This window comes from Saimiri boliviensis, chromosome 1, assembly GCF_048565385.1.
Source record: "Saimiri boliviensis isolate mSaiBol1 chromosome 1, mSaiBol1.pri, whole genome shotgun sequence".
In the NCBI taxonomy this organism is placed as follows: Eukaryota; Metazoa; Chordata; class Mammalia; order Primates; family Cebidae; genus Saimiri; species Saimiri boliviensis.
The window spans coordinates 128,408,245-128,426,866 of record NC_133449.1 but is presented as its reverse complement, the minus strand read 5'-3'; the positions used below and the strand labels follow the sequence as shown (position 1 = coordinate 128,426,866).

General features: G+C 43.7%; 1 protein-coding gene and 1 non-coding gene across 5 annotated transcripts in view; one reads left to right on the top strand and one right to left on the bottom strand.

Annotated features, from left to right (window-relative positions):
• The window catches only part of CRACDL (CRACD like), a 145,431-nt gene extending 143,313 nt beyond the window's left edge, over positions 1 to 2,118 (top strand). For 3 of the 4 annotated variants that reach the window (XM_039462929.2, XM_074403963.1, XM_039462924.2), the window contains exon 10: positions 1,292 to 2,118. In XM_039462929.2, the coding sequence (XP_039318863.2) occupies positions 1,292 to 1,434 (143 nt within the window). In that variant the 3' untranslated portion in view covers positions 1,435 to 2,118. The remainder of the gene's footprint in view (positions 1 to 1,291) is intronic. The other variant, XM_074403949.1, reaches the window with a different exon arrangement.
• A 12,273-nt stretch (positions 2,119 to 14,391) lies between these two features.
• LOC120361899 (U4 spliceosomal RNA) lies at positions 14,392 to 14,531 on the bottom strand. Its single transcript, XR_005577943.1, has one exon. It is a non-coding gene; the product is annotated as a U4 spliceosomal RNA (small nuclear RNA).
• Between the last annotated feature and the right edge of the window lie 4,091 nt (positions 14,532 to 18,622).

Genomic DNA, 18,622 nt, shown 5'->3' with positions numbered 1-18,622 from the left:
GGAATGTTCTACACAGCTCTTATGGAGATATAATTTACATGTCATAAACCTCATCCGTTTTAAGTGTACAGTTCATTATACGGTTGATTCTTGAACAACATAGGTTTGAACTGTGCAGGTCTTTTAAATGCTGATTTTTTCCAGCCAGACTCAGATGGAAAATTACTTGTATCCTCAGGATGTGAAACCTGAGAAAACAGAGGGCCATTTTTTTGTGTATGTGGGTTCTACAGGGCTGACTGCAGGACTTGAGTATTCCCAGATTTGGGTATATGCAGGTGGGAGAGGTCCTAGAACCAAACCCCGGCATATGCCAGGGGATGAGTGTGTATTGACAGTGAGCTCGTTTGTATTTACAGAGTTGCACAACCATCATGACAATCTAATTTTACGATATTTCCCTCACACTAAGAAGAAACCTCATGCCCATTTATAGTCACTTCCCACTCCCACTCCTAGCTCTAGGCAACCACTAATCTACTCTGTCTCTATAGATTTACCTTTTTTGGACATTTCTAATGAATGGAATTCTAACGTATGTGCCCTTTTATGTCTGGCATCTTTTACTGAGCATAGTGTCATGTATCAGTATTTAAAAATTTTTAGTCTGGCTGTGGTGGTTCATGCCTATAATCCCAGCACTTTGGGAGGCAGAGGCGGGTGCATCACCTGAGGTAAGCAGTTCAAGATCAGTCTGGCCAACATGGCAAACCCCTGTCTCCACTAAAAATACAAAAGTTAGCCAGGCGTGGTGGTGCATGCCTCTAATCCCAGCCACTTGGGAGGCTGAGGCAAGAGAATCACTTGAACCCAGGAGGCAGAGATTGCAGTGAGCTGAGATGGCACCACTGCACTCCAGCCTGGGCAACACAGCAAGAATCTGTCTCAAAAAAAAAAAAAGAAAGAAAGAAAGAAATTTTTATGTATTTTTAATTGTGGTGAAAGGCATATAACAGAGTTTACGATCTTAGCCATTTTTAAGTGTACAGTGCAGTAGTTTCAAGTAGAGGGACACTGTTGTGCAGCCCATCTGCAGAGCTCCTGCTGTTTTATTTCCAAAGTCTCTCCCACCTCATTGCATTGCCAGACTGTTTGAGCTTGCTCATAAGTCTTTTTTATCACATAAACAACATATTCTCGGACTAGATCTTCTTATATGTTCACATATTATTGAATTTTACGTTTGAGAACGTAATTAAGACCTTGATGTCTATTTCAGGAAACACAAGAGGCTTAAGGGAAAATTCAAAGTCACTGCTCATGTTTCTGTTTGCTTTGTCTCCCTTCCAAGCAGCTCAGTCTGCAGTGATGACGGAGAAGGAATTGCATCAGCTAAAGAGAGCCAGTTATGCCAGTACAGATCAGCCATCCTGGATGGAACTTGCCAGAAAGAAATCTCAAGCTTGGAGTGACATGCCCCAGATTATAAAATAGGTGGACAGTGTGCTGATAAAGCATGTCCACTACCCTGACAAGCCACTGAGTTAAAAACTGCCAGTATATCATGGCAAACAAACTGTGAAACTTAAAGATTGATTTTATCATCAAGTTGTGACAAGCTCGGGGAAGAGGAAGGAACCAGGCAAAACAGAGAGGATAAACACACAGCCATACTCCTGGGCCAGAGGGCCAGAAATAAGAACAACACTGAAAAAGTCCAGGAACCAGTTCCTGTGCCCAAAGGTACGAATGTGTCTTTTAGAATTCCCTTGATAAAGAAGCCTCAGACAAGGAAGAAAATGGAAATGAAATTGGACACATAAGTAGGACACCCTGCAAAGGCCAGAAGAGAAGCCCTTCTAGGAGAAGGGACGGCTGTGCTTCCAGCTGAGATCATCCCTCGTCTCTGGTTGCTGTCTTGCCTGTGGATCCTGTCTTCCTTCCTGTTTTCTACGAGGCATGACATTCATGGTAAAACAGGGATGCCGTTTCCAAGAGCAGCTATAAAACAATCTGTTTTCCTAAAGGCAGGCACTCTGAGAAGGAGATGAAGGAACATGGCAGGGTTCATCAATTCACAGACTGTTTCCAGAATAATTTTTAAACTTTTCCACTAGGCATCTGTGTCTTTAACCACTGCACAATGCATTGCCTGTTTAATAAAAGGTTTCAAACATGCCTCTGTTTTAAGTGTAAATGTTATTTCTACTCAGGTTTAGAGAACATCCTCCAGCAATCAGTTAAATGCAGCAAATAGGGTTTTGCTTCATACATACCTCATTTAAAATTCTGAATTGGGTTAATTGTGGAGTTTGAGTTTTCGAGGGTTTTTTTTTTCCCCAGTGAGAATTTTGGAAGACAGACGGTAATGTAGGGTTTTTAACTCTTTTCATCTGTTTAGTAGGACATACTAAAAATACAAAATTTCCTAAGAAGTTATCATTCTTCAGCATCTAATCAATTGAACCTGCACACTTCTGTTGAAAGCTGGGTTGCCAGTGCATCAGCCAGTATGACCCATGAATGCAGAGTGTGGAGAAACCAAGGAGAAGGAAAACATCTGAAATCTCAGAATTGTCTTGGTTACATAATACCTCTTTACTGTTTAAAACAGTTCCAATTTGTTCCTTTGAACAAGCTGATCTCCTTGGGAATACGTATAGCTGGGGACATTTAGCCTTCAGAATCAGTACAACTTCATGACATACTATAATTTGATTTTATATACCCTAGGGTCTTGCTACTTTTGTTGTATTTTCCATTTTCAAGAATATTATTTTTTTTACCTGTTGGTACTATACAAGTTGATTGAGCCTACCTTTATTGAGAAAGCCCTGGGTCAGTTTTTTTTTCCCCAACCAAATTGATTTACTAATTGCATTCTCTTAGAGAATGTCAATACTGAATTCCGCGATGAACATGCTCTAGCACAACAACTCCATCCATTTAGCCCTGCTCCCAAAGCTGAGGCATCTGTGAGTCATTTTAACTGGCAGAAATCATGTTGGCTCTGATTACCCCAAAACCGTCGTGTCTCCTATTAGCATATGATTTCAGATGAACCATTTTGAGGCGGCAGATTACACTGTAAGATCGAAAGTATTTGGTTTGGTTTCGTTCAAGCAGATGCTGATATTCTGTGCGTATTTGAGGACTTGGTTTAATTCTCTCTGATGCCTGGTGAGTTAGAAGGGTGCCATTTTTAGGAGACTGGGAGAATTCACTGTGGGGTGGCCCTGCAGTTACCACCTTCAGCATGGAGGTCGTGACCCTTCTGTCATAACCGGCTGAGATGTTGGCTGAAATCTGGGGCTGTTCGGAAGTCCAGAGTAGCAGCAGAGATGGTAAAAGCCTGCAAGGAATTACCAGCCTTGGTTTTCCTAAAAAGAAAGATGGGGGGTGGTCAATTACTGAGCCAGCCATTGCTCTGTATTTCAAATGTAATTTAGAATCCTCTGCACGGTCCTTTCAGGGTAAGTACTTACAGCTACTTTGCAGGTGAGGAAACTGAGGCACATTGAGGTTAAGATCCCATAGCAAGTATGCACCTGGAAAGTGACTCCAAGGCCCATGATTTTAAACACTATCCTTGAGTAATAGCCCATTTTTATATTTTACTTATTTTATTTTATTGACAGGGTCTTGCTCTGCCTCCCAGGCTGGAGTGCAGTGGCATAATCTCAGTTTACTGCAGCCTTGAGCTTCTGGGCTCAAGCAATCCTCTCATCTCAGCCTTCCAAGTAGCAGGGACAACAGACGTGCACCACCACACCTGGCTAATCTTCTAATTTTTTTGTAGAGACAGGGTCTCACTATGTTGCCTAGGTTGGTCTTAAACTCCTGGGATCAAGCGATTCTCCTGCCTCAGCCTCCCAGAGTGTGGGATTACAGGCATGAGCCACTGCACCCAGCCAACATCCCCATTTTTAAAAAGCATTGGTTCAGCGAATCACGGGGTCAAGAGTTTGAGACCAACCTGGCCAACATGGTGAAACTCCATCTCTACTAAAAATACAAAAAAATTAGCTGGGTTTGGTGGGTTCCTGTAATCCCAGCTACTCGGGAGGCTGAGGCAGGAGAATTGCTTGAACTCGGGAGGCAGAGGTTGCAGTGAGCCGAGATCGCACCACTGCACTCCAGCCTAGGTGACAGAGTGACATTTCGTCTCAGAAAAACATAAAAAAAATTAAAAGGCCTGGTGCAGAGGTGAATCTGTGGCCTCAAAGACAACATAGGCATGAAAGCACTGAACTTGACCTTGGGGGCTCCTGTGTTTTAGGGACACCCTCGCCCATCAATTCCTTAGACAGACTGGAAAAGGGGAGAGGAGCGTTTATAATTTTTAATTGTGAGCACCTACCTCAACTATGTGGTGTTTTCATTCATTCCTTCACCTCATTCAAGTGATGCTTCAGTGCCTGCATTCTATGAGGGCTTAGGGACAGCTGATGAATAAACAAGTTACCGGCTAACCTTGTACCACATCTGTTTTATTTGGTGGGGGGACACAATGAATAAGTATAAAATATACCAAAAAACCCCAAGTAAAAATAGCAATAAATTCAATGATGAGCCTAGAATAGAAGGTGTTGGTAATGGCAGAACTACGTGAGATTGGGTGGTTAGTGAAAGGTTTGCCGGAGGTGATCTAATTATAAAAATGATCATGGTGGCCTTGTCTAAAGTAGTGTTGGAGGTGGAGAGAAGCAGATGGATTCAAACTACAATTTAAAGGTAGCATCAGGTCGAACGTGGTGGCTCATGCTTGTAATCCCAACACTTTGAGAGGCTGAGGTGGCTGAATCATGTGAGGTCAGAAGTTCCAGACCAGTCTGGCCAACATGATAAAATCACATCGCTACTAAAAATAAAAAAATAAAATAAAATAAAATAAAATAAAAAGCCACATGTGGTGGCACAGGCCTATAATTCCAGCTACTCAGAAAGCTGAGGCAGGAGAATCACTTGAACCTGGGAGGCAGAGGTTGCAGTGGACTGAGATCTCACCACTGCACTCCAGCCTGGGCAACAGAATGAGACTCCATCTCAAAAATAATAGCAATAGGCTAGGTGCAGTGGCTCAAGCCTCGTAATTCCAGCATGGTCACGAGGTCGAGGTCAAGAGATGGAGACCATCCTGGCCAACATGGTGAAATCCTGTCTGCACTAAAAATGCAAAAATCAGCTGGGCATGGTGGCGCACGCCTGTAATCTCAGCTACTCGGGAGGCTGAGGCAGGAGAAGCACTTGAACCCAGGAAGCGGAGGTTGCAGTGAGCCAAGATTGCACCACTGCACTCCAGCCTGGTGACAGAGCAAGACTCCGTCTCTAATAATAATAATAATAAAGGTAGCATCAAATGCAACATGAGGGTGAGTTTGATATCGTTGGTATGAGAAGGAAAGGGTGGAGGTAAAGATTACACCTACATTTTTGGTTGGAACTCCTGGATAAGTCATGGTAACAGAAATGGGTATGGAGGGTGAGATCCACAGAAAGTTTAGTTTGGATATCTTAAATCTGAGATTCCTACTAGACATCTAAGTGGAAATATCAGGTTATACAATTGCAGGTCATTAGCATTTGGAAAGGATAGGAATTCAGGGGTCTAGACCAGGAAGAACAGGGTGCTAGAATTGATCCTAGGATACTCGACATGAGGGATCTAGAGGTGTTGGAAGAGTCTGTGAAGGAAGAGGAAAAGCAAGAGAGAGGCAAGAAAACATGTTAGAAAGAAGAGGGAAGAATCAGCTGTGTCAAGTGGGACCCGCTGAGAGTAGGACCTGCTGAGAGTGAGACCCGCTGAGAGTGGGATCCGCTGAGAGTGGGACCCGCTGAGAGTGGGACCCACTGAGAGTGAGACCCGCTGAGAGTGGGACCCGCTGAGAGTGGGACCCGCTGAGAGTGGGATCTGCTGAGAGTAGGATCCACTGAGAGTGGGATCCGCTGAGAGTGAGACCCTCTGAGAGTGAGACCCACTCAGAGTGGGACCCACTGAGAGTGAGACCTGCTGAGCATAGGATCTGCTGAGAGTGGGATCTGCTGAGAGTGAGAACCGCTGAGAGAGGGATCTGCTGAGAGTGGGACCTGCTGAGAATGAGACCTGCAGGGAGTGGGATCTGCTGAGAGTGGGATCTGCTGAGTGGGACCTGCTGAGAGTGGAATCTGTGGGGAGTGGGATCTGCTGAGAGTGGGACCCGCTGGGAGTAAGACCTGCTGAGAGTGAGATCTACAGTGAGGGGGATCTGCTGAGAGTGGGATCTACTGAGAGTGAGACCTGCTGAGAGTGGGATCTGCTGACAGTAGGACCCGCTTAGAGTGAGACCTGCTGGGAGTGGGATCTGCAGGGAGTGGGATCTACTGAGTGGGATCTGCTGAGAGTGAGACCTGCTGAGAGTGGGATCTGTTGAGAGTGGGACCCACTGAGAGTGGGATCTACAGGAAGTAGGATCCAGTGAGAGTGGGACCAGCTGAGTGTGGGATCTGCTGAGAATGGGATCTGCTGAGAGATCCAGCCAGATGAGAACAAGAGTGGCCATTGACTTGGGAACACAAAAGTCATAGGTGATTTGACAAGAGCCCTTTCTGTGGAATGGTGAGGGTGGAAGCACAGGTAGAGTAGGTCAAAGTTGGCCAGGCTCTAGTTACATCAGCTATAATCAACTCCCGAGAAATTTTGCTCATACATGAATGGGAGCAGAGAAATGTCAGTAGCTAGGGGTGGGGGGCAAGAGAAGGTTTTCCTATTTGTTTGATACAAGAGCAGGTTTACATGTGGAATAGAATAGAGTTGTAGGAGAGAAGGGAAAATTGCTAAAGCAGGTCTTTCTGAAGCATACCTCTCTGTCCAGAGATTCAGACAAGGAGGAAGCACCCACACCTGTGGGCTGCTTTTGTTGTTCCTGGAAATAGGAGCCCCACATTTTGATCCAGCTGATAAAGTGGGGGCCGCTGTAATGACAACATACTCATGTGCTTGCCCTGGCTAAATGTGGACACTGGCCCATTTTCCTTACCATGGCTGGAGTGTTAGTACTGAGCTTTGGTATTCAGGGAGAAGGGTGTACGAAGTTATCTGGGCATACAGCGCTCTGAAAACCCATATATATAATTGATAGCCCAGGAGTCTCCTCTCCCCTGAAGAGCCAGGTAAAATCTATGTGGATGCCAGCAAACTCTATGCTTGGGAAATCCACAGCTTTCCCCAATTCCTGGGTCTTCTGTTTCTACTGTCTCCTTTGCACTTGGGACCTGTGCATTCTTGGAGGTTTTGTTGTCTTTCCCTAGGACTTGGCCCCTTCAGCAGTCAGCAGAAGAACTCCGTGCACACCTGCATTCTGTGTCTTGGTCAAACCCACTAAATAATTGGGACTGGGTCACAAGGAGGAGACGCATCCTGAGAGATATGGCCCTCCCTAGCTTCGTAGTCCCACAGCTCTACCTCACCCAGCAGGACAAATTTCCCTGGGTTGTCTTAAGCACTTCAGGCCTGCCTTGGGCTCTCCCTTGTACACCACTCCACGCAGCTTAACAGAGAATGTCTTCAGAACAAATGGAGTCCTCCCACTGAGGGGAATATGATGAGTAAAATATTCTGCACCTCATTCAAAGCTATGCTTTGATGAGTGCTAAAAACCAGCAGCAACAGGATCTGTGGTTTTTGTGACTCCACCCATCCTGAGTTGCCACACTTCTCAAAAAAAATTCATCTTATAGGAATAGCAATGCAAACGACCCTGAAGAGAGTCTTTCTCCATACTCCATCCAGGTTTGAATGGGCCTCTTCCTAAGGCCACCACCATTTCTGACTCGGGTGAGGCTGCCCACCTGAGGACATCCCAGGCTTCCTTGTGCACACTGCGGAGGGGATTGCTCATCTATTTCATAGGCAGAGAGTCATTGAGAAGAAGAAAAACCATGGAGCAAATAGAGGTACCCCTGACATTTTAAGAAAAATGTAGCCAGTGAGGTGGACTCTAGATTTGCATCAATGGTAAATGGAAAACTGAGGAAGAAAAAAATTCAAAGACAGCAATTATTATATTAGATTCTAGGGGAAAATGACAGGAAAATATTTCTATAGAGGTGGTTTGAAATCGAAAGATTTTAGGCATTTCAAAATATGCCCACAAAACTCTGTGGTAGTCCTCTCTTCAACGTGTGGAGCCTAATTCTCCTTCCCTTGAGTGTGGGACAGAGTGCTCGCTTCTGGCTGCAGAACACTCAGCAGATGAGAAGACGTGTGCTATTTGAAACTAGGCCATGAAAGACACCCTGTGCTCGCCTTGCAGGTGCTTGAACCATTTACTCTGAAGGAAGTCAGTCCCTGTATCTCAAGGACACTCAGGCAGCCTGTGGAGATGCCCACATGACTTGATGCCCCATGGCCAGCAAGTTGGTGCTGGTGGCTGAGGCCTCCCGCTAGCCAAGTGGATGAACCGCCCTGGAATGGGCCCCGCCAGGCCCCGTCAAGCCTTCAGAGGCCTGTGGCCCAGGTGACACACTGACTGCGGCCTCACAAGAAACCCCAGGCCGGACTGCCCGGCGGGGCTGCTCCCAAACCTTGACCCACTGAAACTGCCTATGTTATTAGGTCAGTACTTTTTGGGATACATTGTTACACAGCAACAGGTTTTTCATATTGTTTTTCTGGATCTTGAAATGAAAAATTCCTACTTGTTTCGAAGTTAATATTTTAGCTGAGGTTAAGAATATAAGCGTAAGCACAGTATGAGAAAATGTTATTTAACACCCCCGAACTGCAGGCTGTCTCAGGCTGTGCAGCAGAGACAGCTGGAGGCTTCCCTCAAACTCCTGTGGTCCCCTCGCATGGTATGGAGTTGTTCTGGAAGCGGATGCCCAGCCTCAGCCCCCTCCCACCCAACACACACATCTGCCTAGGCCTGCGACCCTGTAATCATGTTCTAGCCCGTGGAACGTAGGCGGAAGTGATGTGCACCCACCATACAAATCCTTCCCTTCTAGGGAGGGTTCATGTAAGGATAACCAGGATGGCAGGCGAGAAAGTCTCCTGTGGGTGAGACTTCACAGAAGGGAGATGCTTAGCTCAGAGAGACCCAGGGGAGGGAGGAGAGGTCTCAACAGCAGCTGTTGGAAGGAAAGAGGAAGAGAAAGTAACTCATTCTGTGTAACGCCACAGGGAACAAACCAGGACCATAAGTGAATGTTCGAGAGGACAAAGAAAGAAATGTTTTAACTGCAAAAGCTGTTCAGTACGGGACAGGATGCCCGGTCAGGAGTGAGCTCCCTGGCACCTGAGGGGGCAGGCTGAAAGAGGACCCCACCCCTCCGGGATATGGATCCTCGCCCTTGGAGGAAGTCTGAAAGGAGCAGCCTCCCCAGCCTGGAGCCTCTCTGCCTCTAAAACTACAACAGGTACTATCTGAGGCAGGGGCACTTTACATAGGGCTCTTATTCCTATTTATTATCAAGAAGTCATCATCCAGGAAGTCCTCCAAGGAGGCTTTTACGTAGAATGTCATTGTCCAGAATGCTTTGACAGCTTTTTATTCAAGGCTGCCCAGAAGGCAGCCCTGCAGAACCAGCCAGTCAGAAGACGGCCCTTCCAGGCCCTGTACACATCTGCTTCCCCAACCCCACATCTGAGCCCTGAGCCCTTCAGTTGGTTCTGTTGAACTCCTTTGTGGAGGGAAATATTGATCCCTTGATCAATGGAAAGAATCTCTAATGAACAGGCGTTTGGGGATCAAATAACAGAAATAATGCAGGCTGAACACATGCGTGTTTGTTGACAGCACAGGTGTGGTTGACATTTGCTTTCTCTGCATTGCCTAGCTTCCTTCCTGCCTTCTCTATTGGAAATTATCCTTATTCACATGGAAAGAAAAGAGGGCGTGTGTGATGCCCAGAAGATGACTAGAAACAGCAGTGACCGGGCTGGTGGTTAGGGTGTGCCCCAGGAGCCCAGCCTCTCCGGAGAGCACCCTGAAGGTGTGCAGGCAGGCCAGAGGCTCCAACCTGCAAGCCTCGTAGCCTGAGTGGCCCTCCCTGCCAAGCGCCCAGTTTGACAGCTGCTATTCCACTTACAGAAAAACTGAAATTCAACGTTAAGCTCATGATCCGGTAAGAACAAGTTGCTCCTGAAAGATTTCCCATGGGAATTAGAATTCTGCTGTCAAACTTAGGATAATGCAAAATTGCTGCAGAGATAAAGGAAACTAGAAGCAAATTACAAGGGAGCACTTTGGACAAAATGAACCCAATCTTTCCGGAGCAGAAGCCTTTATATTTAGATTCTCCATCTCTCCCAAGGAGCAGGTGGAGGGATTGTTTTCATCACCACCCATCTCTGCCGCTCCACTTACCATCTCATCTGTAAGGATTAGGTGCCTCCACCAGAGGGGCTGCCCAGGCTCCTCTGAGGCAGAGCAGGAGGCAGCAGTTGGATGCCTGCCGTGACGCTGGGTGTAGGGCAGCCCGCTGGAGCCTTGGCCTCAAATTGCCCCATCCTCTCAGGGCACTGTCCACCAGTGGGGCTGAAATGAGGAGTTCACAAAGGATATAGGGCTGAGCACCGAATTCACAGTGGCCAACATAAGAGCCAGCTTTCCTGGCGCTGGCTGGAGACAGATATGTCCTGGATCAATGGGGACCCTGAATGTGACTGCAGGGGGCCTGGGTCCCAGCTGCTGCTACCCTTACAGGCTACAGTTCCATGTACACACTGGACACCAGGACTGGCCATAGCAGGGTTTCAGAGCTCTCTTATCTCTATGATCGTTTCCCATGAAACGCTGAGCTTCAGAGCTATACTATAGGCTAAATTGTGTCCCTCAAAATTCCTATGTGGAAGTCCTAAACCTAGTGCCTCAGCATTGGCTGTATTTGGAGACAGGGTCTTTATAGAGTTAATCAAAGTAAAATGAAGTCATTAGTGTGGGCTCTAATCCAATATGACTGGTGTACCAAGAAGAATAGGAGATTAGGACACAGACAGGCACAGAGGGAAGCCCATATGAAGACAGAGAGGAGGTGGTTGTCTACAAGCCAAGGAAAGAGGCCTCAGAAGAAACTCACCCTGCTGACGCCTTAATTTTTTACTTTCAGCCTCTAGAATTATGAAAAAAAATAATTTCTATTTTTAAGCTGCCCACTCTGGGGTACTTTGTTATGGCAGTCCTGATAAACTAACATACACATCTAGTGTGCTCCATGTTTAAGACTGAGGTTGCTTCTCTGCGTCTGGGCTAGGAGAGGTGACCCCTTGAGCTCCACCAACACTGAGCCTTTGTGGGCAGCCACAAATAAGGCCATTTATTTTCTTGAGCAAAAGCTTTGATACTTCTGGCAGACAGCTTTTTATTAAGAAAAAGAGTCTAGGCATGGTGGCCCATGCCTGTAATTCCAGTACTTTGGGAGGCTGAGGCAGGCGAATCACTTGAGACAGGAGTTCCAGACCAGCCTGGCCAACACGGCAAAACCTTGTCTCTACCAAAAATACAAAAATTAGCCAGCATGGTGGTGTGCAACTACAATCCCAGCTACTTGGGAGGGTGAAGCCCAAGAATTGCTTGAATCTGGGAGGTGGGGATTTCAGTGACCTGAGATCACCCCAGTGTACCCTGGCCTGGGTGACAGGGTGAGACTCTGTTAAAGAAAGAAGGAAAGGAAGCCGGGCACAGTGGCTCAAGCCTGTAATCCCAGAACTTTGGGAGGCTGAGGTGGGTGGATCACGAGGTCGGGAGATCGAAACCATCCTGGTCAACACAGTGAAACCCCGTCTCTCCTAAAAATACAAAAAATTAGCTGGGCATGGTGGCGCGTGCCTGTAATCCCAGCTACTCAGGAGACTGAGGCAGGAGAATTGCCTGAACCCAGGAGGCGGAGGTTGCAGTGAGCCGAGATCGCACCATTGCACTCCAGCCTGGGTAACAAGAGCGAAACTCCATCTCAAAAAAAAAAAAAAAAAAAAGAAGGAAAGAAAGAAAAAATGAAAAGAAAAGAAGGAAAGAGGGAGGGAGGGAGGAAGGAAAGGAATGGGAAGGGAAGAAGGAAGGAAGGAAGGAAGGAGAGAGAGGAAAGAAGGAAAGAAAGAAAGAGAACAATCTGCCATTTTTAATTCTCTTCTCTCTCCCTAGTTTCCAATACCCATGATCTCTGTGCCCCTCCCTCCTTCTCAGGACATTGCCTTGATTCAGTCTGTAGAAGGCTGTAGTCTTCATTTGCAAGGCACTCACCAGCCCTGGCAGTGCCATCTTTTACTTTGCACCCCATCAGTTGTTAACATGGTGGTGCACTGCGTATAGCATATAGATCTGACTAATGTCTATTGAATGGATGAATAAACAAGGTAGTCAGCTATATGGATGTTTCCATGCAGGGTTTCTTAGTGGGAGCAGAAGGGCAGCAGAGGTGGAAAGAAGGAGACAGGCAAAAGAAAAGAGGGACTTTTTTCAAACTATCCAAACCTGCTCTTCTCTGCTACGTATCAGACCAAAACTACCTGGTATATGGAATATTGCCTTTACATGGGCATTCTGTGGTCCCAAATATGGCAAATATTCTTGGCTAATTAATGTTCCATTTCACTTGAGAAATGCTGTTGTTGGGTGGAAAGTCCTAGAAATGTTAATCAGACCAAATTGATTGATCGTGTTGTTTGGGTCATTTCTATCCTTACTGATTTTTCTGCCTGCTTGTTCCATCATTTACTGAAAGAGGAGTGTTGAACTCTCAAACTATAATTGTGGGTTTCTCTGTTTCTCCTTTCAAATCTATTAATTTTTGTCTAATGTGTTCTAAAGCATCTGTGGTTAGATGCAAACACATAGAGAACTGTTATGTCTTCTTGAAGAATTGATCTCTTTATTACTATAATCTCTCTATTCCTGATTATCTTCCTTGTTCTGAAGTTTATTTTAAAATAAATATAGCTGCTACAGCTTTCTTTTGGCTGGTGTTTGCATAGTGCACATTTTCCCATTCATTTACTTTTTTTTTTTTTTAATTGTAAAGATAGGGTTTTGCCATGTTGGCCAGACTGGTCCCAAACTCCTGGCCTCATGCGATCTATCTGCCTTGGCCTCCAAAGTGCTGGGATTATAGGCATGAGCCACCGCATTCGACCTCCATCCATTTCCTTTTAATCTATGTATGTCTTATTTTTAAAGTGGGTTTATTTTAGACAGCATGTAGTTGAGGCCTGCTTTTTTATTCAATCATAGTCTTTTAATTGGTGTTTTTAGACCATTCATATCTTAAATGGTTATTGATATGATTAGATTTAATTTACCATGTTACTGGCTGTTTTCTATTTGTTCTTTATTTTTTTTCCCTCATTTACAGCCTTCTCTGGGTTTATTTTTCTATTATTTTATTTTATTTTGAGAGTGTCTCATTCTGTCACCCAATCTGGAGTACAGTGGCTCAATCACAGCTCACTGCAGCCTCAACCTCCTAGGCTCAAGCAATCCTCCCACCTCAGCCTCCCAAGCTATAGGCATGTGCTATCATGGCTGGCTAATTTTTTTTCATAGGTAGAGTCTTCCTATGTTGCCCAGACTGTAAATATTTTTTATGATTCAATTTTATCTCTTCTATTAATATATCAACATATCAAAATATCAATATTGAATATCTCCTCTATTAAAATATTTTTATGACTCAGTTTTATCTCATTTATACTTTATAAACAGTTTTAGTTGTTGCTATAGGGTTTGAAATATACATTTTAAAATAAGCTTAGTATACCTTCAAATAACGTTACGCAATTCCGCAGTTACTGTAAGGATTTTATAACAATTTATTGTCAATTATTCCCTCCCATTTCTTGTGCCATGTTTGCCATACATTTCACTTTTTCATATATTATAAACACATATTCTATTACTATGTTTGCTTTTAACAGTTATCTTTTAGAGCAAATATAAATTTTAAAAAATTTTTACTTTGCTTTTATTCATTTTATTTCTGATGCTCTTTTGACCTTTATCATATTCCTTCTCCCTGAAGATCTACCTTTAATATTTATGGTGGAGTAGGTTTCGTGGCAATGAATTTTCTCAGTCTCTGTCTGCCTGAGAAAGTTTTTACTTCCCATACCTTTTAAAGGATATTCTAAGTAGGTATAGAATTTTGGATTGCTGGTCTTTTTTTTTTTTTCATTTAGTACTTTAAAGATGTTAATCCATTGTCTTCTGGCTTGCATGGTTTCTGACAGAAGTCTGTTGTAATTTTTATCCTTAGTTCTCAGTAGACAGCATGTTTATTTTCTCTAACCCCTGTGAAGAGTTCCTCTTTGTCTTTGATTTCTAGTAATTTGCATATGGTATGTCTAGATATGTTTGTTTCTTTGTTTTTGATATTTATCCTCCTGGTGTGCTCTGGCATTCTTAGCTCTTTGGTTCTGTGTCTGTAGCTATTTTTTTCTTTTTTTCAATTATAAATTTCAGACTGTCAAAAATTGCCAACACTGTATAGACTGTCAAAAATTGCCAATGCTGACTATATTTCAAGTCATCATGGTGGAGTATTGGGAAAAGTTTTCAATTAGCAGTAATTACATCTCAGATAAGCCTTAATTGGCTTCGATACTGTCATTGCATAAAGCTCTGTCACCAATTTTTAAAAGTTCTCAGCCATTATTTTTCTCAGATATGTTTTCTGCTCAATTTTCTCTTTCTTCTCCTTCTGGAATTCCAAGGTTAGACTGTCTGGTATTTCTGATCTGTCCTACAGTTCTTGGATTATCTGTACTGTCTTGAGTATTTTTTACTTTTTTCTCTTTCCATTTACTTTTGGGTAATATCTTTAAGTTTACTGATTCTTTACTCAGTTTTATCAGTTATACTGATGGGCTCATCAAAAGCACATCTCATCTCCAGTACTGTGTTTTGTTTCTAGTATTTCTATTTTATTCTTGGTAATGGTTTCTAGTTCTCTGCTGAAATACCTATCTGAAATACCATGCTGTCTACCTTTTACTTTAGGTCCTTTAACATATCAATCATAATTAATGGCTGATAGCTCCAACATCTATGTCATATGTAAGTCTGATTCCAATGGTTGCTTCATCTCTTCAGACTGAGTTTTTCATGTTTTTTTGTATGCCACATTTTTTGTTGTTATTCATAGCTGAAAATATTAAATAGAATAATATGGTGAATATTCCAGTTCCAGGATCAAATGTGTGTGACTAGAGATAATTTAGGAATGAAAAGAAGTTATGTGGCGGTTTTTATAACCTAGAGTTCAAGTCTACAGTGGTTTGGAAATAGGCTTTGAAAAGTGGGCAGTTTATACTTTCTTCCCACTTTAATTTTTTTACATTAAGTTAAGGCATACGTATGTTGTTTTTTTTTTTTTTTTAAATCATAGTCTATAACAGAGGTCAGCAAGTTTTTTCTTAAAAGGCCAAATGACAAATATCAATACAAAGTCATCCATTCATAATATAAATGAGCACGACTATGTTCCAATAAAACTTTATTTACAAAAAGAGGCAGTCAGCATGTGGGCCACAGTTAAGTGATTTCTGAGGTATAGAATAATATTAAGTGGGCAAAGCCTTGCTCTCCGTGAGGCAGTCCCACTCTCCAGAATAACCACATTTAACTATTTTCTGTATTCTTTGGGTGAATGCACACATAATTCTAGATGATATATGCTTATAACTCTATTTCTTAAAATATTAATCTATTGAGACACCCCTCATCCAACCATGAAACATGAGAAAATTTCCTCCCAGCACTTTGGGAGGCTGAGGCAGGCAGATCACTTGAGGTCAAGAGTTCAAGATCAGCCTGGCCAACATGGGGAAACCCCATCTCCAGTAAAAATACAAAAATTAGCCGGGGCATGGTGACAAGTGCCTGTAATTCCCAGATACTTGGGAGGCTGAGGCAGGAGAATCGCTTGAACCTGGGAGGTGGGGGTTGCAGTGAGCCAATATCATGCCACAATACTCCAGCTTAGGCAACAAAGCAAGACTCCATCTCAAAAAATTAAAAATTAAAAAAAAAAAATTTAAAGAAAATTTTCTGTCTTACATTACCTCTTTGTTCTGTGGTGAGCAGGTATATGTAAGCCCACCCCTAGAGTCCAAAAGAGCTGAGAGGTAGAAGAAAGAGGCTAACAAATGCAGTTTCTCAGAAAGAAACATTTAGGCTGGACATGGTGGCTCATGGCTGTAATCCCAGCACTTTGGGGGACCAAGGCAGAGAGATCCCTTGAGCCCAAGAGTTTGAGACCAGCCTGGGCAACATAGTGAGACTCTGTCACTACAAAAAATATAAAAATTAACATTCCTGTAGTCCCAGCTACTTGGAAGACGGATGTGGATCGCTTGAGCCTGGGAACCGGAGGCTGCAGTGAGCCATGACTGTGCCATTATGCTCTAGCTTGAACAAGAGAGCCACACCTTGTCTAAAAAAAAGAAAAGAAAAGAAAAGAAAGAAAGAAAGAGTTTTTTATTTTTTATTTTTATTTTTTGAGATAGAATGTCACTCTGTTACCCAGGCTGGAGTGCAGTGGCACGATCTCAGCTCACTGCTGCCTTCGCCTCCCAGGTTCATGTGATTCTTCTACTTCAGCCTCCCAGGTAGCTGAGGTTACAGGCGTGCATCACCTAATTTGTGTATTTTTAGTAGAGATGGGTTCAGCATGTTGGCCAGGCTGGTTTTGAACTCCTGACCTCAGGTGACTCACCTGCCTCAGCTTTCCATAGTACTGGGATTACAGACATGAGCCACCGCACCTGGCCAAGAAAAGAAGAGACATTTAATATGAATTACAAACAGAATCAACATCTCTGGTGGTCGAGAGATGGTTGACACCTGTACTTGCCCCCTAGAAAGTAGTCTTTATATGCTTTTGGTAAAACATATACAGTGGGTCATGTCTCAGACCCTCCTGCAAAATTTGTGACCACTGGGAAAGTTAGACAAGCATCTTTATAAGGGGTTATCTATGCAACAGGCATTGTTTCTTGGCCTGACTGTGGGAACACCTTGGTATTCAGGAGTCAAACATCTATCCTGATGCTGCTGTTACTTCAGGTGGTGTTACTCTTGCCTTGCAAATGGGCTGTTTTCTTATACTCTTTCCTCCACAACCCCCCAAGAATTGTCTTTTTATCAACTTACATATTAATGGTTGTTCCCATTGGTTTGTTGCCCATTATAACTTTGCTATTTCTTTTTCCATTTACAAAAGACCATTCCTCTTGGGCCTCCCCTGCCCTCCTCCCTATCCCTGGCTGACTGCTGTTAGTGCTACTGTTACTTTCACAGCACCGGTATTATAATGTTTGCATTCTGTTTTGTAAATTAACTAGGCCTTTGGTGCTCTGCCAGAAGTTGATTCTAAAAATTACAAACCAAGAAACAATATTTACAGTATTTTAATTATATAAATATTAGTCATTGCAGAACTAAGTAGTGTGATTGGAGAAACAAATATAATTCACTGGCACTAAATCTGTCCCTCCACAGAGAAAGTTCCAAGCATCAAAGTCACATGGATTATTTTCTCTTATGATCCAGTATATACTCAAAATCATGTCACATTTCAGTTTTCAGTCTTACCAATAATCTTCCAGAACTCCTGTTCTCTGCGCCTTTTTGGGATCAGCCTACTGCTGTTTCACGGAAGCAATGTGCTCACATGGAGCTCTGAGACGTCCACATCGTTAATCCTCTCTCCTTTCACTGGGAACCAACCTTGGGTTGCTTATCTTGGTTCTTCTCTTTGAAGCTGTTAGTTTTCCTAAAGGTTATCTTAAGGAAAGCTTCAGTTCTTTAAATTCTAGGAGTATTCAAAAGAATATGGTAAATCCATTAGGCAGAACTGTTTTCTCCTTTCTCCCTGTGTATTGATACGATTGATCATTTTAACAGCCTGGAAAGCTAAGAGTGACGTCAACAGCCTCAGCTGCACTGAGAGTGAGGTGAATCGCTCCAGCAGAGTTCTGAGCCCAAACACACACTGGCTTGAGTGGTCCTGGGCTTGGGGTTTCCAGCAAAGGCTCTTATAACTCTATTTCAGCCTCAGTCAGTATTTGGTGATCCAGCGGGTGTTTTCCAATCCAGGCTGTCAGCTTGAAGGGTTGTCCCTTGGGGCAAAGTCCTTTTAGCATCTCAGTCCAGGTGATGAGTCCCCTTTAAAATGCTGAACGGGACCTGGTACTGTGGCTCACACCTGTAATCCCAGCACTTGGGAGGCTGAGATGGGCGGATGCCTTGAGGTCAGGAATTCAAGACCCCTAGCCAACATGATGAGCCGCTGTCTCCACTAAAAACACAAAAATTATCTGGGTGTGGTGGTGCATGCCTCCTCAGGAGGCTGAGGCAGGAGAATCACTTGAATCCTGGAGGTGGAGGTTGCCGTGAGCCAGTTTCACACCACTGCACCCAGCCTTGGTGACAAAGCGAGACTCTGTCTCTAAAAATAAATAAATAAAAAAAATGCTGAAAAGGTTAGTCCCTTGACCTTCTAAAGTGGGGAAAGCTGAGTTCCAGGGGCTGAGCACAATGCACAGAAATAAACGATGTGAGTCATTGGTTCTAGGAGCTCAATCTTCTCAGTGAGGGGCCCTCTAGAGCAGCAAGTGCCAGTGGAAGCATCTCTAAATTAATTGGTTCTCTTTGTAAATCCAAAGGACAAATTAAATAAAATGAATTGTCCAAGGCTAATTGATATATAG